The sequence below is a fragment of the Rhincodon typus genome, chromosome 1 (assembly GCF_021869965.1).
Source record: "Rhincodon typus isolate 14 chromosome 1, sRhiTyp1.1, whole genome shotgun sequence".
NCBI lineage: Eukaryota > Metazoa > Chordata > Chondrichthyes > Orectolobiformes > Rhincodontidae > Rhincodon > Rhincodon typus.
Genome location: NC_063332.1, coordinates 175,567,553 through 175,590,707, shown reverse-complemented (window position 1 = coordinate 175,590,707; position 23,155 = coordinate 175,567,553). Strand labels below are relative to the sequence as shown.

At 40.6% G+C, this 23,155-nt stretch overlaps 1 protein-coding gene across 2 annotated transcripts in view; it reads left to right on the top strand.

Annotated features, from left to right (window-relative positions):
* Positions 1-2,334: 2,334 nt before the first annotated feature.
* Positions 2,335-23,155, top strand: part of g3bp2a (G3BP stress granule assembly factor 2a) — a 26,422-nt gene continuing 5,601 nt past the window's right edge. Inside the window, exons 1-8 of one of the 2 annotated variants that reach the window (XM_020524303.2) lie at positions 2,335-2,503; positions 14,285-14,366; positions 15,413-15,586; positions 18,070-18,157; positions 19,581-19,683; positions 20,958-21,138; positions 21,558-21,659; positions 22,008-22,110. In XM_020524303.2, the coding sequence (XP_020379892.1) occupies positions 2,409-2,503; positions 14,285-14,366; positions 15,413-15,586; positions 18,070-18,157; positions 19,581-19,683; positions 20,958-21,138; positions 21,558-21,659; positions 22,008-22,110 (928 nt within the window). In that variant the 5' untranslated portion in view covers positions 2,335-2,408. The remainder of the gene's footprint in view (positions 2,504-14,284; positions 14,367-15,412; positions 15,587-18,069; positions 18,158-19,580; positions 19,684-20,957; positions 21,139-21,557; positions 21,660-22,007; positions 22,111-23,155) is intronic. The other variant, XM_020524304.2, reaches the window with a different exon arrangement.

The window sequence follows — 23,155 nt, the reverse complement described above, 5'->3', positions numbered from 1 at the left end:
CCCCCCCCCCCCACACTCTCCATTCTTCCAGACTAAAAAAGAATAGTATAAAAGGCAACCTGATTGAAAGTATGAGATTCCAAGCGGTCTTGGCAGGTTGTATGTGGAAAGGATGTTTCCTTTTCTGGGAGTATCCTGAACTAGATTAAAAATCAAGAGCTGCTTGTTTAAAACAGACAAGGTGAAACTCTGAGTAACTCCCTTCCTGAAATGGTGGTGGTGGAAACAGTCTTTGAATACTTTTAAGGCAGAGGTGGATAAGCAAGGAGTAAAAGGTTTTTAGGTTTAGGCAGGAATGTGGAGTCACCAGATTAGCCACAATCCTCTTGAGAGGCTGAGTGGCCGCCTCCTATTTCGTACGTTCATAGAGTCATTGAGATATACAGCATGGAAACAGACCCTTCGGTCCAATTCGTCCGTGCTGACCAAGTTTCCTAAATTAATCTAATCCCATTTGCCATGAGCTGCCAGAGGAAGTGGTGGAGGCTGGTATAATTACAACAATTTGCTTTACAAGCTTTGACGGAGGCATGGAAAGGGAACAAAAAAAAATCATCAGGCCATAAGGAAAGAATACCGAAATGTAATTAATTGGAGAACTCCTAAAGGAAGATGGCGCCTTGCGTAATGTTTGATTCTTTATATACTTTGAAGGATGTAGTTTCATTAGAGGCAGTTCGTAGGAGGTTCACCATATTAATTCCAAAAATGAGGGGTTTGTTCTATGAAGAGAGATTGAGCAGTTTAGGCCGATACTCGCTACAGTTTAGAAGAATGAGAGATGATCTAATTGAGGTTTACAAGATGCTAAAGTGGGTTGACAAAGTAGACAGAGCGGATGTTGTGGTGCATTGGAGAATGAGAGTTCATAGTTTTGACAATAAAGGGTGGCAAATTTAAAACAGATGAGAAATTACTTCTCCAAAGAGCTGTCAATTTGTGGAACTCACTACTCCAGAGTGAGGTGGACACCAGGGCACTGAATAGTTTTGAAGAGATGTACAGATTTTTGATTAGTAATGGGTCAAAGGGTTACATGGAGCGGGCAGGGAAGTGAAGGCCAAGATGAGATCAGCCATGATTGTATTGATTGGCGGAACAGGCTTGAGAGGCTAAATGGCCTACTCCTGCACCTAGTTCTTATGAAACAAAAGTTGTGTGGGAGATCAGTGTGAAACAGCATTGCATTTCCTTGGATGGTATATCCAGGAAAAAAAAAATTCCTCTTTTTGATCAGTTTTTTATCTGAATAAGCTCCTTTGCACTGTATGTAAATGTTTTACTACATTTACAATGCAACACAAATATTGAATGCTTATATCCTTCAGACTGCTAACGCTGAGGTAGTCACTTCTCCCTCAGTCACAGCAGTATTTATTTGCTATCCGGTTGGTTAGCTGTAACTACAGAGCCATCTTTTTCATTGGGTTAGAAATTCAGCGAATGCAAACAAAAAAACAGCTCTTAAAGTGATGTTATTATTTTCATAAATTTATAAACAATGGCAAATTTATTTGCTGAAGTAATGGAGCTATGCTCAACCCTACTCGCCACAAAAATAATCAGATTAAAATAATTTAAATATTGCAACTTATTTCAAAGTGATTGGGTAACATGTCTGACCAAGACACCCAATGAGTTGACCACATTTTGTTCAAGTTTACTAACTGTTTTCTGAGACTGTATTGTAAACCCTAGCTTTAAGATCCAGACTTCACTAACTGAGAATGAGATCACAGATATGCACCCTCTTGGTGTGTTGTTAGTAAGGAGGTAAAAAGCAAGCATATTCCTGTACATATATTCTTCACGTATGTGGACACATTCCAAATTAATGTCCTGCTCTATGGTTCAGTTGACATAATCTGCTTTCCCCTTGCATCATTTCATTTTGACAGTGCTTGTTGCCATGTTGTCAAAAAGCTATCTTTATGGACTGAAGTCATGGAAGATGTTGGAATAAAGTGTGAGAAAAGTTGTTGCTAAAATCCAATGTGTAGGATATTTAGCTCAGTGGACTTATAATTCAAAGTTTCATAATTGAAATGATTCAAACCTGTGTATGACCGCAGTACCACATTGTTCATTAATTCAGATTAGATCATTTTGAATTCAAAAGGTATCAAATTTAGATTTGCCCTTTAAGACAATTGCAGTGTTGCTGGGGGCTGCATAGTTGTGACATTTGTGTTCCCATTTCACGGTTTACATGATACAAATTAGACATTTGTATCGTACTTGCACGCTTACTTCATTTCTAATGTCTTTTTGGGCTGGTCGTCAGATGAGAGTGGGAGAATGTAGTGGTGATTATTTATGCTTATTTGATACTAGCGTTTATCTAACAGAGTAAATAACTAACACTCCTTCCCATTCTCCTTCAGCAAGCAACATTGTGTACCAAAGAAATGGTGATGGAGAAGCCAAGTCCCCTGCTTGTAGGGCGGGAGTTTGTGAGGCAGTACTACACTTTGCTGAACAAGGCACCAGACTTCTTGCACAGGTAATTTTTGTATAGATTTAACCATTGTTCTTAAGTGAAAGTCCTTCAAAAAATTTCTATATCAAACTGACTGCCTCTTCGGTCCCACCCTAACCCTGACTACAAAGCAGCACTTCCCATTGGGTCTGACAGGGACTTCAATGCTCTCAGTAACTTCCCATAGAATATAGAACATAGAACATTACAGCGCAGTACAGGCCCTTCGGCCCTCGATGTTGCGCCGACCTGTGAAACCAATCTGAAGCCCATCTAACCTAAACTATTCCATTATCATCCATATGTTTATCCAATGACCATTTAAATGCCCTTAAAGTGGGCGAGTTTACTATTTTTGCAGGCAGGGCATTCCACGCCCTTACTACATTTATCACACTGGGGACTTTGATCAACATAGCAAGTGTTTGTTATCCCAGCATTGACATATCTTTCTGTTTCCCTCTCTCCAATGTGGCTACCTAGCTTCCCTTTTGTGGTGTGATGGTGCTGTCACTGGGTTAAGTAGTAATCTAGAGCCCCAGGTTAATGATCTGGGACATGGGTTTCAATCCCAGTCTGGCAGATGGTAAAATTTGAATTTAATAAAACTGAAACCCAGCATTCAAAAGCAAGCCTAATGACAATGATGGAGCCACTGCAGATTATTACAAAATCCCATCTGGTTCAGACATGCCCTTAAGAAAGGAAATCTGCTGTCCTTACCCAAACTTTGGTTAACGTAGGTGAGAACAGGTCCAAATGCTCCATGCTGGATGGAGAGCAGCTGCCCTTATGTAGGTCACCCAAGCCTTGAGCTTCTCTTCCCAGTCACCGTCTGCCAAGCCTGCCCAGAGATCTGTGTGAGCTCCCAGATATCTCGGGTTTTCGCTGGGGACATAGGGTGCAGATTCAACCTTAAATTCCAGGTTTTGTCATGATTGTAGAGAACAGTCTGCAAAAGTTATAGGTCAAGAAAAAGCCTTTTAGAAAACAGTCAGTCTTCCATTGTCACAAAATGACTGAAGCAATTTAAAGTTTCACTCCATCCTGGCTTGCAAGTTGCTGGGATCACCATGTCCCCTGTGAAGGCCAAAATAAGAGGATGGACACTCCTGAGTTTGTCCCCTCCAGGGAGCACACCAGTGAGTCCAGCGCAATGTTCAATAATATCGGTGTGACAGAGTCACCTTGCTTTGTTGAGCCCTTTATATTTTTTAGGGTGGCCTTTCATCAACATGGTGTTTTTTGAGCACAGATCTTTGACCAGTGCCGTGAGGACTCACTCCAAATAATGCTTTTCAAGAGTGGTTTGTGTCCAATGCAGTCAAATTCTTGCAAGATTGACAAAGATACCTGTGATGTCCTTTTGATTGTGTTTTACTTCTCATGATTTTCTCAAATATGGTAATGCTTTCATTACAGTTGGGAATTGATGCTAGGGGCCTTCTCTTCCTAGAAGTGCTTGTAATTGGCTTGCCTCGTTGTTTCGTTATGAGTTTTGTGAACAGGCAGAGAAGCTTGGTGCCTAATGTGAGGGTGCCAGTGTTGATGCCTTCCAGGCAGCTGACAGCTTGGTGTTGGTGATGAGGACAATTTGACTCTTTGAGGGGTACTGTAATGGTGTTGATGTTAGCCACAGACAGAAGAGTTGGGAAAGCCATGCAGTGTCTCCATTGTGAATGTGCTGAGCATCCTTCAACCTTATTCCATTTGGCCCTCATTTTGTTGATCCCCTTGATAGCGGTACTTACCTCCTCTTTCTCTGTTGGCCTCATCGGGAGCGCATCGGCCTTTCTACCATATATTTTGGTGAATTTCCTAAGGTTCCCTTATTATTCAGGGCAGACGGCTTCTGGAGCGTCAGAGGCTGAGGGGTAACTTTATACAAATTGATTCCATTGTCCTAGCCGAGACCGATCCTTAGTACACACTAGCTGTATGCACAAGTGTCTGTTGAATGGGCAGTTTGTTATGTAATATGCCCTGCTCTTATTGCAAAAAGAATATCTGGTTTGAATGAACATGATCAGGTGCCTGTCAGCCGTGCAGATTTTGACCTAGTGTCGAGGGGAGGTAGCTGCAGAGTGTGCTGAAAAGCCCGTTGGTAGAATAGTGGATCACCACTTCTCATACAGCTGTTCAGTCATGTTGTGATGTGACGGTGACCTCTTACACATAGCTGATCCTATCGGCTGTTTCATGGCTTAATGTCTCAGTGACCTTTATTGATTACAGTCTCCATTCCCTCGAGCAGTTCTCTCAGTTGTTGTGTTTTTCGTAATGGAAGTTTTGTGTTTCCACATAGATCACTTTCTAGAACCTGATCTTAACTAATGTCCTTAAGCATGGCAGATTTCCTTTCCTAACCTGACTTGGCCAATATGTGAGCCCAGACCCATAGTGATGTGATTGAGCCTTAATGCACTAGCAAGCTGCTCAGTTGCACCAAATCGCTACGAAATCTAAAGAAAAGAACCACTCGGCATGGACGTTGGCACTGGAAATGACAATGGAAAAAACAGACTTGTACTTTGCAGAGATCTCCTTACTAACATCTGGGAGCAAGTGCCAAAATAGTCAAGCAACAGTCTGCCATAGTCCTACTCACAGAGTCCTACCTTAAAGATAATGTCTTAGAAACCACCACCCTTTCTGGATATGTCCTGACCCACCAGAGGTGGCAGCACAGCTGTGTACAACATTGGTCAACATTGACTCCGAACTTCATGAATTCTCATGGCATCAGGTCAGACATGAGCAAAAAGCTTCCTGCTGATTACCACTTTATCACCCCTTTGGCTGATGATCAGTCTCCACTATGTTGGACACAGTAAGGCAACAATGCACTCAGCATCGGGCACTTCAAAGTTCATCACCAAGTCCATCATGCTTTATGGCATTGCCAACATGTTAAATGTTACAAACTTCAAATTGAAGTAGCAAATTAAAACTGGATATCCATGAGGCGCTGTGGATATCACTAGAAGCAGAAATGCACGTGTGTGGCTGGAATGTCTCAAGCTCTACCATTACCACCAAACTGGGAGGTAAGCCCAGGTTCAATGAAGAGTGCAGGAGTGGCATTAGTCAAACCCAAAAATGAGGTGCCAACCTATTGAAGCTACAATGGAGGACAAACTGCATTCCAAACAGAAACAGCAAGTGATAGACAGATTCAAAAGATTCCACAGCTCTGCAGTCCTGATACATCCAGTCATAAATGTTGGAGAGCACTTAAACAACAAGTACTTTGGCCTCCTGTTCTTAATGATGAGGTAGCGCAGGTCATCAATACAAAATAAAAGGTTGTAGTATTCAGCCAGAAGTGCCAAGTGGATGACCCATCTCAATCTCTTACAGAGATACCCAGCATCACAGATATCAGTCTTCAGCCATTTCCCTCCATGTGATATCAAGAGATGGCTAAGGGCATTGGATACTGCAAAGACTCTGGGCCCTGACAACATTCAGGCAATAGTACTGAAGACTTGTGCTCCTGAACTAGCTGCACCCCTAGCCAAGCTGTTCCAGTACATTACAACACTGATATCTATGCAACAATGTGGAAAATTGCCCAGGTCTGTCCTGTACACAGAAAGCACAACAAATCCAACCCGGCCAATTACTGCCTCATCAGTCTGCACTCGATCATCAGTAAAGTGATGGAAGGTGTCATCAACAGTGCTATCAAAGGAATAACTGCTCATTGATGCCTGGTTTAGGTTCTACAGGGGCCACTCAGCTCCTGACCTCATTACAGCCTTGGCTCAAACATGGACACAAGAGCTGAATTCCAGAGGATGAGGTGAGAGTGACAGCCCTTGATATCAATGTTGCATTCAACCGAGTGTGGCATCAAGGAACTCTAGTAACACTGGTGTCAATGGAAATCCGGGAAATCTCTCCATTGTTTGGAGTCATACCTGACACATAGGAAGATGGTCGTGGTTGTTGGAGGTCTGTCATCTCAGCTCCAGGACATCTCTGCAGGAGTTCCTCAGGGTAGTGACCTAGGCCCAAACACCTTCAGCTGCTTCACCAATGACCTTCCCTCCATCATAAGGTCAGAAGTGGAGATATTTGATTGCAGTGTTCAGTGCAATTACAGAATCTAAGAATTTTAACAGTGAACTGTGCAGGAATGGGCTATTTGGCCCATCATTCCAGCGCTGACTGTCTGACATTTTATCTTTGTGCCAATCTCCTGCCTTTTTCCTGGAACTCTCCACATTGTTTTTATTTAAATAATCATCCAGTACCCTCTTGAATGCTTCATTGGTACCTACCTGCCTCCAAACTCTCAGGCAGTGCATTCTTGACCTTAACTACTGGTTGCAGTTTTAAACCTCACATTTGCTTCTTTGCCAAAACACTTTAAAAATGTGCCCTCCGGCTTTCAGTTGTTTGATCTGGAATAGTTTCTCCCTAACCACCCTGTCCAAACTGGCATGATTTTGAAACTTCTACCAAATTTCCTTTGGGCAATGGTTGATGTCTGGGTGATGGGTGATAGATGCTCATATCCCACGAACAAATATTTTAGAAATCCTGCAATTCCCTCCCTAAGGGCATTGTGGGTCTACCTACAGCACGTGGACTACAGCGATTCAAGAAGACGGCTCACCTCCACCTTCTCAAGGGGGCAACTAGGGACGGGAAATAAATGCTGGGCCCAGGCAGCAATGTCCACGCCCTGTAAATGAATAAAAAAAATGCATCTATTCTTTTAATGTCAAGCACGCACTGTAGTAGCAAGTTTATTTTGAGTGTTGGTGTGAATCAGTTTTTTCTGAAATGCATATTAGATTTATTTGCTATCTTACATTTATAACCTCAAGCAGAAACATTTTTTCACTCTTATCCTATTACATTTATGCATTAGCTTAAAGACCTTTACCAGGTCACCCTCTGCCTTGTCGTAGGAGACAAAGCCAAGCCTACTCAGATTTATCTGACAAATATGTCAAATCAGTTCCAGTCATCTTCCGTCTAAGTCTTTTGGACTTGCTGTGACGTCTCCATTTCCTTCTGCCACTATTGAGACTGGACTGTTCTTTCCAGGTTTCCTCAAGGAAAAAGTCATGAGCTTTGATTAGTGCTGGTCTTTGCTGTTTGTTAATTCCTTTGAAGGTTAATCTTGTCTGATTGTGCACCATATTGTTGAAATGTACCCCTTCCAGCAGAAGAGGTAATTGTCAGGTACCAAACAGGAAAGTGTTGGTGGGACTAAATTATAATTTGAATCTGTATTGTAACTGGTGATTCTATGTCTAAATTTAAACTCCAAATGCTAACACAGGTATGATAAACTGAATGGCTTCCTTCTACAAGATTCAACTAAGGGCTGTAGACATGGTTTATGTTTAAACCAGTGGACACTGATGGTTTTCAGGGTTGAGCAATTTTATTTCTGGGAGAGGTCCTGTTCAAAGAAGTTGGCAGCTTCCACTCTGGGTAAAGTAAAATTTACTCTTGCTATTTGGCTTTGACCTTTCATCATATGTCATTAGCACGCTGCTAAGACCTGGAAATCGGAGTATTGTTAAGCTCAGCACTTTAAGATGTTAAATGAAACCACCCCCATAGTCGTTGACGTTTTATAGGTGACACAGCTCTTTAACATTGTTAAAGTTAGCAAATCCCAATAGAATCACAAAAAATAATCAGTGTGGAGAGAGAGGCATTTCACGCCGTGATAGTTCTTTGCAAGAGATCTCCAGCTATGCTTGCTGCCTTTGCCATTTCCCCAAAATCCTGCATTTTTTCTTTTTCAAACATTTATTTAACTCCCCCTTTGAAAGTTTTTTGAACTTGCATCCACTGCCCTTTAAGTCAGTGCATTCTAGATTTTCACAGCTTGCTGTGTAAGTTCAACTGCGACTTGATGTATACAGTCAAGCGACATTTATGCAGATACCTTGTTTATTCAGATGAGATATTAAAGGTTCCAAAGCGCATAAAACAAATCTGGAGTCTATTTAGAAAAATACTGTCGAAGAATGTATTTCTGTTGTTATTATGTCCCTGAATAAGTCCATCCTCTGATGTTGTGGGATGCCAAGGAAGAAATTGCAGAGACCCTTGCAGAGATTTTTGCTTCATCTTCAGCCACTGGTGAAGTTCTGGAAGCCTGGAGGGTGGCTAATGTTGTTCCATTGTTTAAGAAAGGTAGCAAAGACAAGCCAGGGAACTACAGGCCAGTGAGCCTGACATCAGTGATAGGCAAATTATTGGAGAGGACACTGAGGGACAGGATCAACAAACATTTGGATAGTCAAGGTCTGATTAGGAATAGTCAGCATGGATTTATGCGCGGGAAGTCATGTCTGACAAATTTTTCAAAGAGGTAACCAGGACAATAGATGAGGGCAGTGGATGTTGTCTATGTGAACTTTAGTAAAGCATTTGACAAAGTCCCGCACACAGGCTAGTAATGAAAGTTAGGTCGCATGGGATCCAGGGAGAGCTGGCTAATTGGATTCAAAATTAGCTTGATGGTAGGAAACAGAGGGTGATGGTTGAAGGTTGTTTCTGGGACTGGAGGCCTGTGACTAGTGGTGTCCCACAGGGGTCTGTGCTGAGACCTTTGTTATTTGTTATTTACATAAATGATCTGGATGTGAATGTACAGGCATGATTAGTAAGTTTGCAGATAATACAAAATTAGGAGGTATCGTTGATAGTGAGGAAGGTTATCAAAGATTACAGAGGGATCTTGATCAGATGGGGAAGTGAGCTGAGGATTGGCAAATGCAATTCAATACAGATAAGTGTGAGGTGTCGCACTTTGGAAAGTCAAACCAAGGTAGGACTTATACAGTAAATGGTAAGGTCCTGAGGAGTGTTGTGGAACAGAGAAGGACCTAGGAGTACAAGTACATAGTTCGCTGAAAGCGGTGTCACAGGTGGACAGGGTGGTGAACAAGGCTTTAGCATGCTGGCCTTCATCGGTTGAGGCACTGAGTGTGGGAGTTGGGACATTATGTTACAGTTGTATAAGTTGTTAGTGAGGCTGTGCTTGGAGTATTGTGTATAGTTTTGGTTACCCTGTCATACGAAAGACATAGTAAAAGTGGAAAGTGTGCAAAGAAGACTTAGGAGGATGTTGCAAGAACTAATAGGCCTGAGTTATAGGGAGAGGTTGGCCAGGAAAGGATTTTATTCCTTGGAATATAGGAGAATGAGCGGGGTGACCTTATTGAGGTGTATAAAATCATGAGGGGCATAGATAGGATGAATGCATGTAGTCTTTTGCCCAGGGATGGGGAATTGAAAACCAGAGGGCATACATTTAAGGTGAGAGAGGAAAGATTTAAGGAGGACCTGAGGGGCAACTTCTTCACACAGAGAGTCGTGGGTAAATGGAATGGGCGGCCAGAGAAAGTGGTTGAGGTGGGTACAGTAGCAACGTTTAAAGAACATTTGGATAGGTGCATGGATGAGAAGGGTTTAGAGGGATATGGACCAAATGCGGGCAGTTGGATCTAGGTGAGTGGGTACCATGGTCAGCCTGCACAAATTTGGACTAAATGGCCTGTTTCCATGTTCTGTGACTCATCTGTCCCTTCCATCATCTGAATTTCATGCTGTTAGTGATAGTTGAAGCTAATATTACCTGTTGGTCGTTTAAGCTGTGATACCAGACTGTTGTACTTGAGTAGTCTCAGTCTGAGTTGACTCTGTTCTCAGCTATCATTTTGCTGAGTCGAGGTTACAAGCATGGGAGGATTCAATTTGCTTTGCTAAAAATAGTCATGTTGTAAATGCCGCTTGTAAACATCGTTAAACATAATTTGCTGATGTGATCGTCTTCTCATTATTAGTTTTTAATGGAAGTGTTAAATTTTATAACTTGGCCTGAAATTTAGTTTAGAATATTTTAGAATATTATAGAATCTAGTTCGGTATTACTGCCTGTCTGTAGGCCAACCACAAGTAATCAGGAATGTTGAGAGGATGTTGAGTATTGCTGAAAAAAGGCACATTTTGTCAAAGCTTTCCATTCTTGCACACAGGACAATTCATGAGAAATACCAATACTAGACAAGACGCTAGACCAAATGTCTTTTTTTTGAGCAATGCTCAAGTTATTTACTGACAAACAACTATTTTTATTAGAGTGTTCTTGTTTACTGTGTGGGGAAATCTAATGCAATGCTGAAGAAGTTATGCTTTAGTTACACCTGACATTGGTGAGATCATATCTGATGTACTATGCACACTATTGGTATCCTTCCTTTAAAAAAGGATGGAAATGATTTGGAAGGAGTTGATAGAATATTTACCGGACTAATCCCTGGAAAGGGTAGTTATTTTATAAGGAAAGGTTGGACAGGGTAGGCTTGTATCTGTTGAAGTTTAGGAGAGAAGAGGCCACTTGACACGGTGGATGTGGAGAGGATATTTCTTGGAGAATGTAGAACTAGCTCCCACTATTTTAAAAACCAGAGGTCACCATTTAAGATCGGTGAGGCAAATCTTTTTCTCAGCAAACCATGAGTCTTTGGAATGCTCTTGCCGAAAAGTTGAGTGCTTTTATTTCAGATTTCCAGCACCCACTGTGTGTTGGATTCTTGATAAGCAGTGGGGGTGGGGGGCTGAAATGTGAAATAACCAGATCAACCATGATCTAATTTGTACATTTGATTACCAGTTTTACTGGTAGAAAGAGGTGGAGTTGCTCCAAGTATCCTATTTTCTACTAAAAGTGAGCTGAGGGGTGTATTGGCATTGATTGTAAACCAGGCTGTTTCTGATATACAGTAGGTGTTCATCAGAACCTTGATTGAGCAAAGTTCTGGTCCTACAGACCAGTGACTTGCTGCTTTTCACCTTTCCTGCCTCCACACTGACCATTGTTTCAGTTTTGAACATCTATCAGAATGCTGACATTTAGGTACATTTGACTTGCAAAACTTGGGGAAGCGCTTGCAAATTGAAATGCATATATCCTACTCATGAGCTACATCTGCTCATCCACAAGGATTTGTTCTGGGACTGTGATTCTTGCGCAAAAATCAAATAAAACTGATCAAAGTTGAGGTGCAGGAAGAAACTTCAGATTTGCTGCCAGGAGTTGGTTGAATTGGAGTTGAGGATTATAGATCAGCTCTGGTCTCATTGAATGGCAAAGCAGACTTGATGGGCTGAATGGCATACTTCTGTTCCAATGTTTTAGTGACAGACAAATGGATATTGTATCTATGCATTGTTAAAAAAGGCACATTTTATGGAGGCTTCTCCTCTTTCATTCATGAAAATTTGCAACAATACACCAAACAGTATGAATTTCTGAGGAAGGCTCACTGGACCCGAAACGTTAACTCTGATTTCTCTTCACAGATGCTGCCAGACCTGGTGAGCTTTTCCAGCAACTTCTGTTTTTGTATCTGATTTACAGCATCTGCAGTTCTTTTGGTTTTTAATCAGTATAAGGTGATGATCTCCCATACATTGGCAATTCTTGCAAATATTCTGACAAGTGCAAGAGAAAAAACTTCAACAAAATGTCTTTTTTGAACAAGAATGGAGTTCTACGCTACCCCTCAACTATGTATTCAATTAAAATCAAGCAAGATAAGCTCACTGGGTGAAGATTTGTTCCGGGAATTGAAATCCTCCCTTCCCTCCTAACTTCCTTAGTCCTTTATTAAGTCCTGGAATTGTATTCCTTTTCTGTGCATCCTTTCTAGTATGGCTATCCTGTTTGAGATGGGTGATGGAGTTTAATGGAATTATCAAGAAGTTATTCCTACTTGGCAATATAAAGTTGCACAATCATTGTCTTAAATCAAAAGTTAAATGAGTCCAGCATATAGATCACATTTAAACCTGCAACTAGTTTTTATAAACCTGTAATATATTTGAGTATGAGCGTGAGTTTTAACTTTTTTTTTTGTTATTCTTGATAGTGGCTGTTGTGTGAATTGTTTATCCAGATTGGTTTGGGAGATTCTTCATTAAAGCAGGCTGTATCAAAAACCTGGAGTTGATCAGTTTCCGCTCTAATTGTTGCGATCTCTTGATAGACTCGTTACTTTTAAAAAAAGAAATTTGAACCAACAGCTGAAAGAAAGACGCATGACAAGTTTTTGTTATTTAAAACGTTTACTGTGACTCAAATAAACCGAACACTAACTAAACTGGTTAACTTCACCTTAAAGAGCCAAATAGAATTTGACCCTTTCTTAGTATTGAAGTGGGGTCACTGAACCTGAAACATTAACTGTTTCTCTCCCCAGATGCTGCCAGACCTGCTGAGTTTCCCCTGCAATTTGTTTTTGTTTCAGATTTCCCGCACCCACAGTTCTTTGTTATTTGCCCATTTCTTCTACTTTTGTCAACCAAAAACCTCATTGTCATGTTAGACGCTGAAACAGATTAACCTTTCTTCTGGAAACAATCGAAAATATTTTGCAGCTCCTAAGATTCTTACTTGTATTTTTTTTCTCTTTCACGATACTGTCTTTCACTCTGGACATTTTTCTGGGAATGCTCCCTCTAGCTTCAGCCAGATCTACCCTCCAGTCTTCATTCAATTCTTAATGAGCTCTGTCTTCAAACTGAGAGCAAGCTCCCATCCTCATTCCACATGGTGGGCAATAGGGTCTGCATTTTCTCTGTTTAATACACAGGACTTTCTTACATTTATCATAACACTGCTCTGAATTGGTTGCAGACCACTGTAACTGCCTCACTCTGTAATATTTCTTAGTTTTTAGAAACACCTGCAACACTATCTCAAAATGGGCTGCTCTTTCTTTTCTTGGGCAATGGAAATCCATTAACTTCATTCCGGAGTAGAAATGCTAATCAGCTGATCCCAACAACTTTTCAACTTAGAAGCAAAGGGACAGGTTCCTGCGCACCAGTTTCAATCTTAGTATTAACAACTCCTTTCTAGGTTTTAGGAGATTAGGGTCTTCTTGTGAACTGAGAACCAGCAAGTGGTTTAACCCAGCATTTGCATCTCACTGAAACAGTCTGACCCAACCTTTGATATTTAATGGTTAAACCACCCAAATTTATTGTCAAGCAGACTCCAGCGTAGGTCATATGACCCTCTCCATTTATCTGAACTTGAAATTTATAATACCAAGCTGCAATGCTATTATTAACTATAGGTAAAGTTCAAAAGCATAATTATTTAAATATGAAAATTGTAATCAAATTGGTTGAAATGCTTTGATTCACCCCCCAGAGTAAAATGCTGTTTTGTCTTTGATCCATACATATAGTATTTGGGAGCGTTCATGGAGGAATGCTTCAATTTTTCTTTTTCATTTATTTATGTTGGTATTTGGAGAGGCTTCTGTGTGTTGTTAAGAATGTCCAATGCTGGATCTCCTTGTCACTGAGTCATGATGGCACAGAAGGTGAATGTGTACTCAACGAGCTGAACACCAACAACACTGTACATAATCTGATCAGTCAAATCTCACTGTATTGCTGTGGCCGCACAGCTTTATTTCCCTTGGCAGCCCACTCAGTTTCCTTTTGAAATCATTCATTGTCTCCACTTCTACCGTCATCAAAGGTAGTGAGTACTTATGCATTCTATGTAACCTTTAGCAGATGTAAATTCTATCCCCAGTGCTTGGTCTGTCAATAATGGGCTAACTTCTCATTGTGTTGTTTGAATATATTGCATGACAACATTGACAAGATACATATTTCAACTATGGCTAATTTTTTTGTGTTTTTTTAAATGTTGAAATACCAAGTGTTGCTGGTAAACATTCCGGGAATAAATCTTTCCAAAATTATTTATTAATGGTCAGTTTTGCTTGTGACATTTGTCTCCAGGTTTTATGGTAGGACCTCCTCTTATGTTCATGGTGGATTGGATGGCAATGGGAAGCCAGCAGAAGCAGTTTATGGCCAAGCTGTGAGTACCTCTGAATTTTTTCTTGCAAACTAAATGGTTTATTATTAACATCAAAATGTGATATGTTACTTGGAAGAGAGTGGTATTGGAATAGCTTTTCTCTGATTTTAGTATTGTCTGTTTACCACACACAGTAATTGTGCCTTCCAAGGCAAAACAGACAGGTTCTTCACTCTGTCATTAGTTTAACTCCAAATCAAACTGTTGTTCCATTTCCCTCCAAACATCCTTGGCCTTACAGCAGCAGTTGCCGAACAATGATTAACACTCAGAAACCAAGACAATTTCTGCTCCCTTCCCCAAACCCGGGAATGCTAGAGTCTAGTTGATTTCTTCTTTCACCTCACATTTATATCCTGTTTCATTTCAAATAAAGATTTTCACCCCCCTAAGTTTTTGCGTGGTAGCAAGAGTTGGAATTTTGGGGTGCAAGACTTCACACTAGACACGGCTTGAATTGCCCATTCCCATAATTCACTGGCTCTTGGCATAGAAGTGCCCATTGTTCTAAATTAGATTCACATGGAGTTAGTACAGCTCAGAAACAAGTCACTAATATGCATAAATTGTTGCATGTTGATTTCTTCCCGAGTTCCACCTCTTATTCCCACCCCCCCAATTTACATTTGATTGTTGTACTCCAAACTTCCTACTTCTGTGAAAATATGGTTAGCTGGTTTCCTGAATCCAGTTTATTTGAGCCACCGCATTCTTGTCTGGTCTGGATGCTCTCAATTTTCTACAAGCAGGACCCTGATGGCAGAGATCTCTCTGCCTAAACATTCCATCACTTATCTAGGCTGAACCTTAATGAAGATGAATGTTGTGGGCACACTATATCATCAAAGTGGACAATGCATACTGTTTGCCCCAAAATCTCCACGCTCACATTAGACCTGCATTGCCTTTTTTAAAACTTGTTTGAACATTTTTATCTATAAGTCTAGACATTAAATTCCTTTCAGATCACAATTTAGAACAAAGTAGTTATCAGATTTTTAAATGTTATAATACATTGTCAATTCTAAATTGTGCTTGATGTGTAGGAGATCCACAAGAAGGTCATGTCCCTGCAGTTTAGTGATTGCCACACAAAGATTCGCCACGTAGATGCACATGCGACACTGAGTGACGGGGTGGTTGTACAAGTGATGGGCGAGTTGTCTAACAGTGGGCAACCAATGAGGAAGTTCATGCAGACTTTTGTGCTGGCACCAGAGGTAAGTTTATAACTTTGTAAATGATTATGTTTTCGTGTTTATGTCACCGTGCAATGCAAATTGATTCAGAATCCTCTGCATTTGAATTAGGAAGGAATTGGAGCTGAAATAAATTGTATGGCCCTTTGAGCTTGCTCTTCATATTCAATGAGATTGTGGTTGATCTACCTCAACACCACTGTTCTACTCTAGCCCCATATCCTTTTGTTTCTGTCTTGTGCAAAAAATCTATTGATTTCTGTCTTGATTACAGAGTCGCAGTATCTCTGGTTAGAGAATTCCAAAGAATAGATACTTAACATTCAACATGTTGCTTCCAGTGGGGATCTAGCGTTTTATTGTCATTTAAAGTAGTTTTAATGTAATACCAAACTGGAGAAATAACTTGCATTTCTGTGACACATTTCACAGCATCAGAACATCCCATAGTGCTTGAAAGTCTGTAAAGGGCTTTAATGGTGCAGTGACTATTGTAATGTAACACAGGTCCTACTACCTGCACAATGAATAGTCCTACTAGGCAATTGAATTTCACAGGTTGTTCGTCTATAAGTTTTGATTTATTTTAGCCGATGGAAAGAAAGGCTTCTTCTCTCTTCCCAAGCACAGTTAGAGGTATTGTAGGCAGAGTTTATGATTTCAGTTTTCAGTTCTTGAAGATATTACATTATAAAACAATTAAATGAGATGAAAATAAGGAAAAGAAGCTGAAGACACAGGAAATGGAAGTAACAAAAGAGTAGAAAATCTCCTGATACTTGTTCTGCTGTAGTATTGTTATAATCCACCATCTACAAGGCCCAAGTCAGCAGTGTGATGGGAAACTCACAACTTGCTTGGATGGGTGCAACTCCACAACACTCATGAAGGTAAAGCAGTTTCATTTGATTGGCATTACATCTGCAAACATTCACGCTGTCCATCACCAACATGCTGTGGCAGCAGTGTGTACTACCTACAGGATGCACTGCAGAAACTCATCAAGGCTCCTTAGACAGCACCTTCCAAACTCACAACCACATCCATCTAGAAGGACAAGGGCAGCTGATCATAGGCACACCATCACCTGCAAGTTCCTCTCCAAGCTGCTAACCATCCCAACTTGGAAATATGTCACTGTTCCTTCAGTGTCACTGGGTCAAAATCCTGGAATTCCCTCCCTAAGGGTATTGTGTGTCTACCTACAGCATATGGACTGCAGCGGTTCAAGAAGGCAGCTCACTACCACCTTCTCAAGGGGGCAACTAGGGACGGGCAACAGATGTTGGCCCAGCCAGTGACAGCCACATGAAATAAAACATAAAACAACGAAAGTGAGCTAAAAATTTTAAACCATCACAGGGCAGGAAATCTTTTGTTCCACTGCAATTACATGGCATATAAGGGTTAAACAATGAATATGCAATGAACGTCTGCCTGGTTCTTCATTGACACAGTCCAAGCAAATGTATGGTTTGAGAGAGATGAGGTGAGAAATACACACAGATGTTATCTCAAATTTGGATTCCCAAAACCAGAGTTGTCCAAAAACCCCAATAATTATCTATCTGCTGACTCATTCTCATGAATGGGTGAGAAAAAAACCTACTGGAACAATTCAGCTAGATTTTGCATTGGCATGGTGACATGCTAGACTGTTTAATTAGCTTTGAGGGCCAGTCATTCCCAATGCTGCAAATAGCTCTTGACCTCACCTGACCCATCTTGACTTAATCCATTGTGCAGTCATGACTCATCGGCCTTAGTTAACTTATTATTTAAAATTGTGTCAAACATTGGTTCTGATGAAAGGTCACTGGATTCTAAATGTTGAATCTGTTTTTCTCTTGACAGGTGCTGCCAGACCAATTTTTCTCAAGCACTTTGTTTTTGTTCTGTTGTTTCTTCACTATTGTGTATTCTTTCTTGTTACTTAGTCACCTGACCTCATGTCCCCTATTAACTCAATGAAGGTTCTATTTATTTGTCTTTGAAACCTGGCAAGAGCCAAAATCTGGCTTAGAATTGTTTCCAGGCTGGTGATTTTGAAATGCTGTACCTGTTCAATGACTTTTTCCTCAGTCCAGCAATGTCAATGACTCCTCTGTTCTAAATATTTTTAAATGTTGGTGTTGTTCACTGATAACTACATTGTGCCTGTGCAGGGTTTTTTTGTTGGAATAGATCTGCTGTGTGAATTTGAGCATTGAAAATCTTGATTGTAATTTTCTTATATCATTAGGGCAATAAATGTTGCCTATCCAGTGATGCTCTCATCGCATTAATGATTAAAAAAAAATGTTGAGGTTTCTTTCATGCTGATAGGTAATGCCATGTGCATTCTTCGAGTTTTTGGGAAGGAATGCTTAATGAGAGAGTTAAATTTGAATTCACATAAGGATAGTTGTAGTATGTGTTGAGCTTTATGATTATCATTCAATGCGAGAATGTTATATTTGCTGAGATTAACATGCTGCCTTCTTTTTCCCCCGAAACAAACTCAGGGTTCTGTTCCAAACAAATTTTATGTCCATAATGATATATTCCGCTACCAGGATGAAGTCTTTGACTCCGATGCAGAATTGGAAGAAGGTAATAAGCCAAGGATGTGCATTGCCTAACGGAGATTAAGCTGTAGATTGAAATATTTATGGGTTAATGTCAAAAAATGGACAGTAATTCAATGTTATAGTATTCCCATGTCGAAGATCAGTTGCAGGATTTTCTTCACTTATTTTTAGAAGAATTTGGGCCGGTTTAATTTGCGTTACGCACAGATGGTGGTTTGATCCGAACATAGATGTTGTATAAGTTACTGCCATATTTACTTGGCTGCGCATTGACCTGAGAGTTAGAGGCATTTTGTAAAAGCAAATTGGAGTCCTTTGTTATACATAGTGCCTCTCTATAATGCCACTGATGTTCCCAAACAGTGTCTGAGTAGACCATACATTACATACATATGGTTTATCTGGTACATCACGCAAGCCCCACTAGTTCTCCCAGAATAGGTGGATTGCATCATAAAGCACCCAAGAAAAGAGTGATTCCTCCTGAAAGAAAGGGATAAAAGTCCTCCCAGTCAATGTGTGATGAGCTGTAGCAGCACTGTCTGCATACTGGCCACACCAGGCTGAGGACTTGACCACTAATTGCCTCTTAACAATGCCATTTTCTCTCGCTCATTCTCACTGTCACTCTCTCATCTCCTCCCCTCACCACCAGCACACTCCTCTCCCCGCCCCCACACCCCCAAACGCTTGTCCCCGAAGAATAAGGATATAAACTTTTCCTGCTTCTGCTATTCATCACAGGATGGGGTGAAGTAGAGGAAGCTGGTTTGTGTTTCTTGGTAATATCTTTCAATTGCTGTTGTGCTGTGTTCGAGTTTCTGAGATTAACTTGTCTCATAAACTTGCTGGGTTCATTATATCTGGCTAATGGAAGATCTGCTACCTGCGTGTGTGTCCATTGTTGTGATGTTGGGGTGCCTGTAGCAAGTGTCCCAGCCCTAGGCATGTTCTACCTTTTCCTGTCCACTTTATGATACTTCAGTATGTATCCGCCATATCCGTCCCATGCATAATTAAAATGTTCCTGTTACAATGTACTTGCTCCTCTCCTTTGCACATTCTAACCCTTTTCTTTCCTCTTGACTCTTTCCCTTTTTTTTAAAGACACACAAACCTAAAGGCTCCCAATCTCTGTCTCATGGTCATGGCCGTGTTCCTCAGCAGTGTGTAATTCAGCAGAACAGCAATGGAACCGCAATACATTTTGTGGTGCTGCACGTGTGGGCTCTTGCCAAGAAATCCAGCCTGTATAAACTTTTTTTTTGTAATGTTGGCAGCCACGGAACTTCTGAAGGTTGTTTGTGCTTCACCAGTGCACAAGTTTTTGTGAAGTTTGAATGTGTTCAAAGCATAGTCATTTAGAAGTTTTGCTATTATTGTCTGTATTGACATGAGTGCCTCAATAAATTGATCTCCTCCTTAAGTCAGTTTGCACTTTTCAGAATCTGAAGAGGAGTTGGAGGAAGAACCAGAAGAACGTCCGCTATCTCCTGAGCCTGTGCAGGAAAATACTAATAATACGTATTATGAGGCTCACTCTGTCAGGTAAATCCCAAATCAGTAAAAAGTAAAATCACCACAGTTGCAGTGGAGCATAGGACTACTCTGTTATTAGAGAGAGATGACTGGTGGTGGTTTAACTTGTGGGTCACCATGCCTCAAATCATTATTATAATAATAATGACTACAGTTGAAAGCAACAAAAAATATTAGATGCTGGGAATCTGAGTAAAAACAGAAAATGCTGAGGGAAAACTGTTCCAGCGGCATCTGTATTGAGAGAAACACTGTAAATGTTTCAGGTCTGTAACCTTCTGTTAGTTCTGCTGAAATATTATTGACCTGAAACAACCTAATGAAAGCTAGGTCGTTTGTTTTCAAGGCTTGCCGCTGGATTTGTGTAAATTCTTCTTGGGTGTTTGTAGCTCATGCCAACTGTGCGAGCCTTTTTGTAGTAATTTGTGGCTATAGGGCACAACCTTTCATAAGGAGTCAATTGTTTAGAATGAAGGGTTTTTTTCTGGGAGGCCAGTGAGTATTTGGATTTCTCTACCCCAGGTGGATTTTCAGTGGTTGAGTATGTTTAAGGCTGAAGGAGGTTTTCAGGCCTTCTAGGGAATTGATGATAAGGGGAGTGGACCTGAAAGTGGAGTTGAGCAAAGAGGTCAGTCGTGACCGAGTAGGCATATAGGTTGAATGGTTTATTCCTAATGGTTAAATTTTTAGGATAACTTTTGAAGGAGTCTTTGAGTTAATTGGCATCAATGGTCGGCGTAAGCCATTTCTTTTCCAAATGACAAATTATTCAGGATGTTGAAAACATTCCTTAAAACATTTGTGGCCCACTGAATCATTCTAGTGTATAACACTCTCACATTATGCATCATATAGTTCCTCTGCGTTATTTTATTCATTCAAAAGATATGGCTGAATATGGCAAAGGCCAGCATTTATCATCTGTCTCTAATTATGTTTGTAATATGTTAATCAGGCAGCACATATTGCTCTTAAATGTGATCTGACTAAAAGAAATAATTTTGCACTATCATTTCAATTTGTCTATATTGCAAATTGTTCACAACTTGTACATCATATTTTCAGTCTTCGTGCTAACTTACAATCACTATCACAATGTAAACTGATTTTTGTTGAATATTTTTGTGCATGGCACCCTACAGACAATATTTATATATTTGATGCTGCTCTGACTGCTTAAGTGAAAGCACAAGTACAGAACTATTTTGGGCTCTTTCTAAATAGATCTTTGATATGCTGCCTTGAGGTATGTCTAGATTTCATTGTTTTGTATCTGTTTAAAGTAATGGTGTAGAGGAAACGGTGGAAGAGGCAGCTGCTGAGCCTGAACCTGAACCTGACTCAAAAACTGAGGAGGTAAAACCAGAACCTGAGCTGCCAGAGAAGAATGTTGAAGAGGTGGAAGAGAAAGCTCCCTCTCCTGCCCCAGTGGAACCGGTTTCTCAAGCACAAGAGGCTCCCAAGGTTAATGTCAATCATAGTCATTGTGTGGGTAACTCTTAGTGGCAGGTGTAACTTGACCATTATTTTGTAAATCATTCCCTAATTTATAAACCAAAGTGTTTTGTGTAAAACATAGACTTAGTATACAGACAGGGCTTCAAAATGATGCAAGTTGTATAGATTGGTTAGTTAACTGGGTATTTATATTAAATCATAGTTACTAAAGGTTAAAACTGAATGGTAAGTTGTAGCAGTTCAGTAGTAGTTGACTGTAACACCATTGAAATAGACATGTTAAATGCAATTGCCCTATATAATTAGAACCAATAAGGTGCCAGACTGCAATCATACCCTATTTAAAGGCTCAGGAACTTTTCTTATATTTGAGGGAATGCTTTATTTCTTGATAGTAGCATAGGTATGTGTTGCATTCTCTGCAGGCTTTCTCCTGGGCCTCAGTGACAAGTAAAAATCTGCCTCCTAGTGGTACAGTTTCTTCCTCTGGAATTCCTCCCCATGTTGTTAAAGCACCAGCCTCACAGGTAATCTGTGAATGGACTTGCATATATATATAAAAATTAATTCAAATTTGCTTTTCTTCAAAAGAAAAGCTTAGATATTCTGTTTGTTTTTCAATTTGGATTGGGTAACTATTAACTTTTTTAAAAACTGCAAGCATAGATATTTTTGTTAGCTAATGTTAGTACATACCCTTGATAAAGTAATGTCAGTCAATTACAAGAGGAAGACTGCTTTTGCTTTAGGCAGGAAGCTGCTAATACAAGCCGTTGTGAATGAAACATGTTCACGGTTTGTTACTTGTTGAATTAAGCCACTGTAGCAACTTCACTCCTTTTCTTTTCTTTCCTTTCTCCCAATTTTAATTGCAGCCAAGAGCAGAAGGTAAAACTGAAGTGCAGGCACAGCCCCCACGGTCTCGTGACCAACGTCCTCGGGAGAGGCTGGGCTTAGTGTCCAGAGGACCTAGAACAGGTAAGCATGTTATTTGAGATAACCAGGTGTAGAGCTGGGTGAACACAGCAGGCCAAGCAGCATCAGAGGAGCAGGAAGGCTGACGTTTCGGGCCTAGACCCTCCTTCATTTTCTGAAGAAGGGTCTAGGCCCGAAACGTCAGCCTTGCTGCTTGGCCTGCTGTGTTCATCCAGCTCTACACCTTGTTATCTCAGATTCTCCAGCATCTGCAGTTCCTACTATCTCTGAGCATGTTATTTGTTGTCTTTGGATTTTGTTTAGAACATTACAGCAGTAAAGGTTGGAAAGGATTTACACAACCAGCATGATGAGGTTTACACTAATTACCAGAACAGGCGGGTACGTCCAGTTGGGAATTCAGGAGAATCTTCTTTCCCCAGAGAGTGGGGAGATGGTGAAGCTCACTCCCAAAGGCGGTGGTGGAGGTGAATGGTATAGATACATTTAAGGGGAAGCAGGATAAACATGAGTGCAAGAAAGGAGCAAAAGATTATGATAAGATTAGAAAACATAACGTGGAAATCATTTATATGGTGCAGAAGCAGCAGCATGGATCTTTAGTGCCAAATGGCCTGCTGTTGAGTGGTACATTTGGTGTAAATAATGTTAGGGCAGGTACTTTAATTATTGAATCAGAAGCAACAGAAGCTGACACTTGATGGTGTTTGGGTGGATGAGTTAGCCATCTTCTCATCTTGATTTACATTCAGCCCAATACAACTGTTAAGTCAGTTGTTAAATAAAACAACTGGAAGTCCCATCTGTCTCCGAGCTGCAGTGTAATCTAGACTTCACAATCTCAGGGCAGAGCACAGGACTCTGAGCCAACCCTGAGGATGCTTAATGCTGAGACTGGGGTGACGAACAAATTGAAAAGGAAGAATGGAATATGCATGTAATCTAGCAAAAACAAAAATGAAATGTGAAAAGTAGAGATAGTAGGAACTGCAGATGCTGGAGAATCCGAGACAACAAGGTGCAGGGCTGGATGAACACAGCAGGCCAAGCAGCATCATAGGAGCAGAGAGGCTGACGTTTCAGGCCT